The sequence below is a fragment of the Nymphalis io genome, chromosome 5, assembly GCF_905147045.1.
Source record: "Nymphalis io chromosome 5, ilAglIoxx1.1, whole genome shotgun sequence".
NCBI classification, from domain to species: Eukaryota; Metazoa; Arthropoda; class Insecta; order Lepidoptera; family Nymphalidae; genus Nymphalis; species Nymphalis io.
This window is the reverse complement of record NC_065892.1, coordinates 9,252,988-9,262,100: the sequence shown is the minus strand read 5'-3', so window position 1 is coordinate 9,262,100 and position 9,113 is coordinate 9,252,988. Positions and strand designations below refer to the sequence as shown.

The 9,113-nt window shown below is 29.1% G+C and overlaps 1 protein-coding gene across 1 annotated transcript; it reads right to left on the bottom strand.

Moving 5' to 3' along the window:
- Window positions 1-432: 432 nt before the first annotated feature.
- On the bottom strand, window positions 433-8,648 carry LOC126768824 (L-dopachrome tautomerase yellow-f2-like). The gene is made up of 8 exons (XM_050487170.1): window positions 8,488-8,648; window positions 5,410-5,846; window positions 5,048-5,169; window positions 4,156-4,382; window positions 3,672-3,786; window positions 3,422-3,502; window positions 2,095-2,205; window positions 433-1,273 (listed from the first exon to the last, which is right to left on the bottom strand). Coding segments are annotated over exons 1-8 (1,236 nt in total). The 5' UTR covers window positions 8,490-8,648; the 3' UTR covers window positions 433-1,132.
- Between the last annotated feature and the right edge of the window lie 465 nt (window positions 8,649-9,113).

Below are 9,113 nucleotides of genomic sequence, written 5' to 3'. Positions count from 1 at the left end.
TTAACGCTTTGGCTCCAAATTTTTTTTCAAAGATTTTTTTAAACAGCATTTTGAGTTATAGTTGCATACTCATATTATATAATAGCTTGCAACCTATAACAAGCAAAGATGGTTAAGGGGATAAATGGTTTAGTTCGGCTATAAATGATTTAAAAACAGTTACTATTCACACATATTGTTATGTTACTTTGTAACAGCGATATCGAGTAATCTACTTTAATCCACCACCAAGGCGTATATGATATTCTATTGTGTATTGTAAAATAACTTTACTAGACAGACATTTTTAAATAAAATAATTAATTAGTGCTTATGTTTAATTAATGTTTTGACTATATAATTTAACTTAAGGTTTTATATTGTGATTAAGTTCGTAGGCACAATAAATAAGATCTTTATCAGCTTAAGACAAAAATAAAACCATGAAATTTCTCTTTCTATCCTTTTTTATTTCCATTATTTAGATAATTATGTATTCAAATTTACAATCTGTGACCTCGTTTTGATAACATCTGACATTGACCATCAGATAAGCTCTAGTTATTACGTTAACATATATTGAAATTTACAAATTATATGAACTGTAATTTGATATAAAACAAAAAAGTGAGTTTTGTAAACATCTAATATTATTATTTATATTAAATAAATGATTATAATAATATTAGTTATTTATTATTACTTAAGAAATAAAGTTCTATTAAAAGCCGACTGAGAAACATTTAATCTTATAATACAGTTCTCGCGAAAGTTCTTTCGAAAACGGTATTATCCATAAACAAACAAATTTTACTGAGTTGTCAAACAATCATTTAATTATAATTGTTTAATGTGTTCTGTTTATTAGGCTTATTTTATTAGTGAAAAATAAAATAGTTATATAAAGATATTTTTCTCTTCTAATAATAAACATTACGAAAAAAATATTCACCACATACAAGTTTTTACTTTTATTAAAATAATATCAGTATTGTAATGTAATTTTGATTAAAATGATTGATATACTATATAAAGGCAGAGGTACATATATATAAAGATAATTGAAACTTACATACATAACACTAGCGAAATCTATGAAGTAATAGGTATTTATCTCACATTTGTACATTTGTAAATTAAAATTAATAGTCATTTATTCACAAGCGCTTCCAGCGATAGCATCCGACGCCTTCATACTAAATATTCTATAGTTGATCTCGTTCGGGTCGAGGGACTTGTAAATGAAGCGAGGCAGCTTGTCACTTAGCAACCATAGAGTGCCCTCGTTGTCAACCTGAATAAACAATGATATATACAATTGGTTCAATCGCGGATTCCTTCTAGTTGATACAGTGGTTTTTTTTTTTATAAAATGGATAAGCGAATGGGCAAATACGCCACTTGATGGTAAGTGGTCACCACCGCCCATTGACATTGGCGCTGTAAGAAATATTAACCATTAGTTAAATATGATATGTCATAAAGATGTTTTGTCCCGAGTGCCTATAGTTACACTGGCTCACTAACCCTTCAAATCAGACCATAACAATTCTAAGTAAAGCTGGTGGTAGATATATCTGATGATCGTATGGTACCTACTCTGGGTAGGGCTTGAGCAAAGCCCCATCACCAAGTGACCAATCAGATAAAAGGAATCAGTATCAGTTAATCACTCTGCTGGACGAAGGTCTACTCTCATGTGAAGAAGCAGGTTTTGGAGCTTATTATATCGCTATCCCGCTCTATTACCGGTCGGTGAATAGTCAATCAAAATATATAAACAGGTTTTAAAATTATCTATCATATGTCAATTTTCACGACGATCTCATTGAGCTGTGAGAGAAAAATAAATAAAAGTAAAAATTTACATAAAATAAAAGATATTTGAATCAATGCAACGACAAGAAAATTGGTACGGTCATATGAATATTTTGAAGATGAAGATTATGCAAGACAAGATACAACCCTAACTTTTTTGATGATTGAATTATATCTAATATCATACCTATTTGTCTATAATTATTTATTTCGTCTGGGCGAACTAAATAACACCGAGACCATGAATTCATGGTGCACAGCTAAACATTTAATGCAGAAATGCAGTTTGACGTTTACCTTTAAGTCGTTAAGAAATTCGAACAATGTTGGATCACTGAAGAGCAGAGGATTGTTTTCAGGAGTGTAGGGCTTGTTTGAATTCCAGCAGCCAATACCGTTGCGATTAATCTTAAAAAGAAATAGTATTTTTTAAATAATTATATTATAATAACGATAAAATATAAGCAAATATTTTTTATCCCTAGTGTTATTACTTACTATCATAATATTTATTCCAATGACAAGAGGCATAAAGAAAAATAAATAACTTTGACCTTGAAGTGATTGAAATAATTGGTATTCATTATGTATTCGTGAAAAAATACGTTTTTACTAGAAAGTAACTACAAGTAGACTAGTATTGTATTATAAATAAAGGTTTATTTTTTAAGAACTGTTGGTAGTGTAAAATATAACAGAACTATTAGAAAATGGCATGGAATATGTAAATTTAAGGATTTTTTATTTCGACTCCTACTATTTAAATATAGTAGCGACCGTAAGTCGTTATGGCCTTATTAAAAAAACAACGTAAACCATATATATTTTAACAAGAATATTAAACCTGTACAAAGTTTAAAGTAACTCTTAATATGTATATAAATTATAAGTGAAAATAATTATAACAATACATACACATGTCAAGTTTTTACCATATTGATCTCCGTGATCAAAGTAAACATTGACATTATAAGTCAGATAGATATCCGCAGTAAATACAAGAAAACCTTGTAATACTACCATTTATAGACATGATGAAATTATTTTATAGATAGCTTGACTTTTTACGAGCTTGATTTGACGATTACTAATTCACACTGTAAAATTAATATTCAGAATTAATATAATTAATCTATTTTTATATAAACTAGTCTTTAATTTTAATATTTATCTAATTACGAATCGAAACGAATGAGAGTTATAAAAATGATTATATATAAATACATCTATTTATAAAGAATAAATTATATAAAAATGATATCAGAGATGCAATTGGATATTGTTTCATACATTATATGTTATTATACTGTTTTATGTGATTATAAATAATGATGCTTTTTGTTGTTAAAGTGAGAAATAATTATGTAAATTACCTTAAATCGATCACATAAGAAATTATAATACGATATATTTTCCTGATAGTGGTTTTTCCAAAGTTTAAGTTATATTTAATATGTTTATCATTTTGTTATTTTCCATTACATTTCATAAATTAAATCTTGAATAACTAAAATCTCGCGATGATGATGACGAGGAATAGCGTCCAGTAAATAAATAAAGTCAATTATATATATACATATATATGTATATATTGTCATAAATAAAACTACGTTGTTTTTTTTACCTGCGTGTAAAACAGTACGCTCGTGTTTGTATCGTAGTAGCTGGCCGAAGATTGGGTACGTTCTCCTCTATCGCCCAAAAGCTGCAAAAATAATAAAACTGTAAAATAACAACTTAAAATCGTGACAATGGCCCCTTCTATTAATCAGCATTCTAGCTATGCAATGTAAATAAAAAAGCAGTTTCGTTATATTTACTTGTGACATTTGCTAAGATCGAACGGTACATAATATCTAACTTGGTATTCAAACCTTGAAGTCGTGGAATGCCTCGGTTTTGTCAATGTGTGTGTAGTTTCTGAGGAGTTCAGTTGATACGCAGAATTCTTTGGTGCTCGAGAACGCATGGAAAAACATTGTACGGAACCTATAACGGAAAAAATTACAACTATAATAATATCACATAATATATACTGTTAACGTATTATTAAATAAATGATTAGTTTTATCGATTCAAAACGGTTTGGAACATTGTCCATTCATTTGATTATAAAATAAGTATACGCATAGTCAATACAAATAAATCTTAAATAATTCGAAAAAATTAAACAAAATAATAATAACTCTTAACAGAACATCCTTACTACAGCTTAATAAAAGCAAATAAACATCTCAATGTGAGCTTTAAGTGCTTTGTGTATAATTAGTAGAGCGTAACGGACAAAACGCATAGTCAATTCGATATACATAAAACAAGCCGATCAAGGTCCAAAGAGTAGGTACGTGATTCACTCACCCATTCTCTCTCGGCTCGGAGAGCGCTAAAGCAAACACTCCATCGGTCCAATGAAACTCGATGCCACCGACATTGTAAGTTCCAGCCAATGGTTCAAAGTGGAAGTAGTGGTGGGTTACTCGCCAAGAGTTATCTTGCTTCAAACTGTAAACCACGACTCCGTAACCTCCCAAGTCTGGCACGTAGGCGAAGGCATTGTCGCAAGTATTTTTGTCTACATCTACCACCTATAATTTTAAATTCAAAAGTATAATGTGCAAAACGTGACTTCGGATAATTGACCATAAGATTCCGTTATGGACATTTAGGCTAAAATATGTTGGTATATAAGCTTTTAAAAAACAACATATATTTAATATAACATAGATTAAAATGATATAACTATTTTTTTCTTAATATTAACGCCATGTTTTATAAAATTAAGAACAAAATATGTATGTCAATTTCAGTAATAATAAATAAAATCCGGTAAGAACTACAAATATATTTTACTTTGAGTATTATATAATTGAGTTTAATTACATTATTTTAATGTGATTATATAAGCGCTTATTGATAAAATAAAAAAAACACTATAAACTGAACACTAAATATTCAAATATAAAATTCGGACAAAAAGTTCGTTGAAAATATTAAATTTGATATCTTAAACGACGTCGATACCAATTATTTATTGCTACACAATTATTATAGCTATATTTTAATTCAATATTTTGTTACGTCTAAGATTTTTCGACTATGTAATACATACATGACTTACGGAAATATAAAATTATTCTTTAAATGAAACAACTATCAATATAAGAGAATAAATTATTTTATGTTTATAGTTAAAGTTAGTTTTCTGACTAAATATATCTTTAACCTAATTGAGTATATTCTTATTACTTACGACGTTAGCGAAGAATGAATCTTCTTTCATGTCGGAGACTTTGAAGAAGTAGCGGTGAATCAATTGATTTGTATTCAAGTCAAAAATAACCAATGAAGGTCCGGCTACTTGATTTGGTGATCCTTTAAAGTAAATTTGTTATTAATTATATTACCAAGTAAATCACATGTTTTAAAGTAACTTAAACGATCAAAATGTAATCACGATCCAAATTTTTAATAATATTATAAACGTAACTTTCTCCAGGATACAAAATGACTATCTCTCATCTGTACTACGTAGGATGCTTCATTTAAGTTGTTAGATGTGTCGATATGTACGTGCATAAGAATGATAAGTACATTTTAAGTTATTCAACTTACCTAAAATATCTGCCAACCCAGAATCCATTACCCAAAGTCTGTCACAAGGATCAACAAATACTCTAAAAACTGATATAATAGAACTGTTTGACGGTAATTCTTTAGCGGAATCAGAGACAAGATTCTCCTTTAAAGATGGATAGGGTTTCAATGGTTGATCCTGAGCTCCATCCAAATCGACATAATTTAACGATGATGCCACCCCGTTCTTCCATCTCGGTACTGTTACGAACACTTTGTTCTTCCACCTAGCTAAACCCAAAGGAAGATTATTGGCTTGCACGAAAAGTCCATCTTTAACTGCTGTTTCACGCTGAGCCGGTGTATCCCAAACGTAGTCAACTTCTTTCCAAGCAAAGCGAATTTCAGGCAAAGCTGCCTGGCAACTTATTGCCGTTGCTGTTGCAATTATTAAAATGATTGCCCTCATTTTTAACCTGAAACAATGAAGTATAAATGTGACGATATGTACGTAACAAGATTTTCAACAAACAATAACTATAATAAACCTTATTTCCACACGACTAATTAGAACATTTTTGACAATATATTAAGCGTGCTAATTGTGTTTTTGAGTTTGGTATGTCCGTAATATTTTCTAATCAAGATAACACAGTACAATACACGTCCGGCATACAAATACTTTGTACAGGTTTTCCTTCCATAACTCATTGTCATAGTGTTGTAACTTAATAATGATAGAATTGTAGTAGTGCTCTGTTCTCTATAATAATGTTGGCTCACGTTTTTGTGGATGATCTTATTATTTATTGAGAAACGCTTGGTGCATCGAGAAGCCTTCCTTATCTAGACAAATCTGCCTCGTTAAGTGCTTAGATATCATGTGAACTGTGGCAGTAGATGTTACACAACTTAGTATTGAATGAGATGTAACAAAGGCTATACAATATACATTGAATTAATAATACTGGTTTTCATTGTGATACTGATATTATAAATGAATATACAAGCAGTAACTTTAACAAGATATATTTTTACATTATTTAAGTACCTATTTAATTTACGTTACTACGAGTATGTTCATAATTATGCAAATTACCTTAGAAACCAGCCAAATATTTTCAACTTCGCAACTCATGTCAATTATTGATTGGGGAAGAGATTAAGAGAATGTTGTTAAGTCATGACTTTTTGTTTTGACCATTCAAGGTCTGCGGTTGTTTTGTGTGCAACCTAATGAATTAAATAGAGAACAAATATGCTTAAGAACGTGTCTTTGAAAATTCTTTACTAAACAACTTCATTTAATTACAACCTAAGGTAAAAACTTTTTGTCTTAAATGCCTTATCACCGATAATTTCTTTTATTTCAGTATTTCTTGTATTAGTCATCTGCTTTTCTTTTTTCTTTTTTGTTATGTTTGAGGACTTATCGTTTTATTCATTGTTGCTGTATGTAGTATGTATTTATATCATACACTTATAATTTTGTATGTACTGATAATATAATTTATTTATGGATATATGTATAGTATGTGTATTTTATATTTACATTTAATAATTGGTTTTGTTTTAATTAAATATTAATATTATTTTATTCATACCACCACCTACCCCATATCCTATCTGTAATTACTTACACTCGGTTACCTGGAAGAGATCGCTGTGTAGCGATAAGGTCGCCATAATTGTACAATTATTTAGGCAATATACATGTTTTGTATTTTTCTCTTTGTGGTGTGATGTACAATAAAGTATTAAAGTACTTAAAGTATAAACTTCGTGACTTCGTTAAAAATATGTTTATTTTAAGGCATTCTTTTCCGGTAATTTGCGTTCCGGCTATTTAATTCATTTCGTTTTTAATAAGAGCGTAAATTTCATTGTACGTATTGCATTAATAATATGTCACAAATACTTAAAAGTATTAACTGGAATGTTTATGAGAACGCTTGCAGGATTTTCCCGTTCCGTTTGATCATTATTCTGGTTGTGTCGGGAAACAACAGTCAGCAGTCGTGTTATCGGTAGAGGAAGTAAGAGAGAAAGTTAGATCGCATAAATATTTTTGGCACTATTATTACTCTAGTTACTAATTTTGGAATAGTATTTTGTTCGTCTGTTTCGTCATAATCATAAATTAAATGTTCTTTTTTTGTCATGAAAGGTGTCAATGGATCGACCCATAGCCATAGCGCACGTCAATTAAAATAATTAGAAGATTCTTGTAAGCAAGTAGTATTTCGATAGTCAGAAAACATCCATTGATTAATTATTATTGAATATAATAAATAGTATAATTTCCTATCGGTGGGCTATGGGTGGGTAGACCCGTGTAGGTGGGCTTGGGCGACCAAGAGTTGTAATACCACTCACACCATTTTCGGCTTTCGGCTTGGAAATATATAAATTAATAAAATTAATCTTGACAATTTACTTTTTTTACTAAGGATGAAGACAGGCGCTTTGGTAAGTCACCACATGCTGGACCATTTTTTATAATGTTTTATTTATATATTTTTTGGTACGTTTGTAAATTGGAAAAAATATATTCAATTGTTTCGAAAATTATTCAATATTATTTCCTTAATTGAATGAACCAAAATAAACTATATAACTTTTGAACTTATTTATAATAAATGTATTTTGTACGATAAAATCAATATGGTTACTGTATAGCATAATATATATATATATATATATATATATACTATATATATATATATATATATATATATATATATATAGCATAATATATATATATATATATACTTTATTTAAATTTCTACTTTTTTTTTAATTATTAGAAAAATATTTTTAACGAAAGCAATATGTATAAGGCTTTTTTGAATCGTCACTTTTAAATTTTAACATTTAACTGAGAATTTATAATAATGACTAGAATTATAATCACAATCAGTAGATTTTTTTTTCACTCTTTTTTGTCTGCGAATAATATCAGTCAGGAAGGACCACCAGCAAAGCATATATTTTGTGTTTAGAATATGCTAGATACAAGTCACTTTTTAGAATTTGAGAATTGAATTTAGTATTATTATTAACAAAATTGTTCTCTCCACGTTTTTTTAAATATTTGATAAATAAAAAACAACTTACATGAAATAATTGGATTTACCGTGTGAGGTCAATCCGCGACCGGTTCACTGAGGCCGCGATCACAGACTAAACAGTTCGAGGCCCCTACAGCCTTTTTATTTAGAAGTCACTGTTCAAAAATTCTATTTATTTAGGACTTTAACTCAGGAATATATTTTTTAAACCGTTCATAAGTAAGGTGTTTGTTACTGCAAAATTATAAATGGAGCCACGTCGGGAGCAATGTCTGAAACGTATAATTGCTTAAAGGAATTTACATCAATTATGTTTGAAATTATGTTGCCTGTCGTCTACACGTGAGTCATTTGCTTTTTCTTTTCGCTATTTATTTAAAAATACGTATTTGATACTCACATTACATATAAACTAAATACACTTTGTGTTTCATTATTTTCATTCTTAATTTGAGGTAATATTTGATTTTGAAATATATGGTTAATATTTATATAAGAACGGTCATTTTTGCATATAATATAACATTTGTATATAATCGATTTGAATACATTAAGAATTTCATTTTTTCCTTTCTGTTAACATTTCGTTAATATCTACATTTGGACCCGGTGGTCACTTTACTTGTAAATTAACTTCAAAGCTCTTGTAAAAGCCTCCTTTCTTTAATTTAG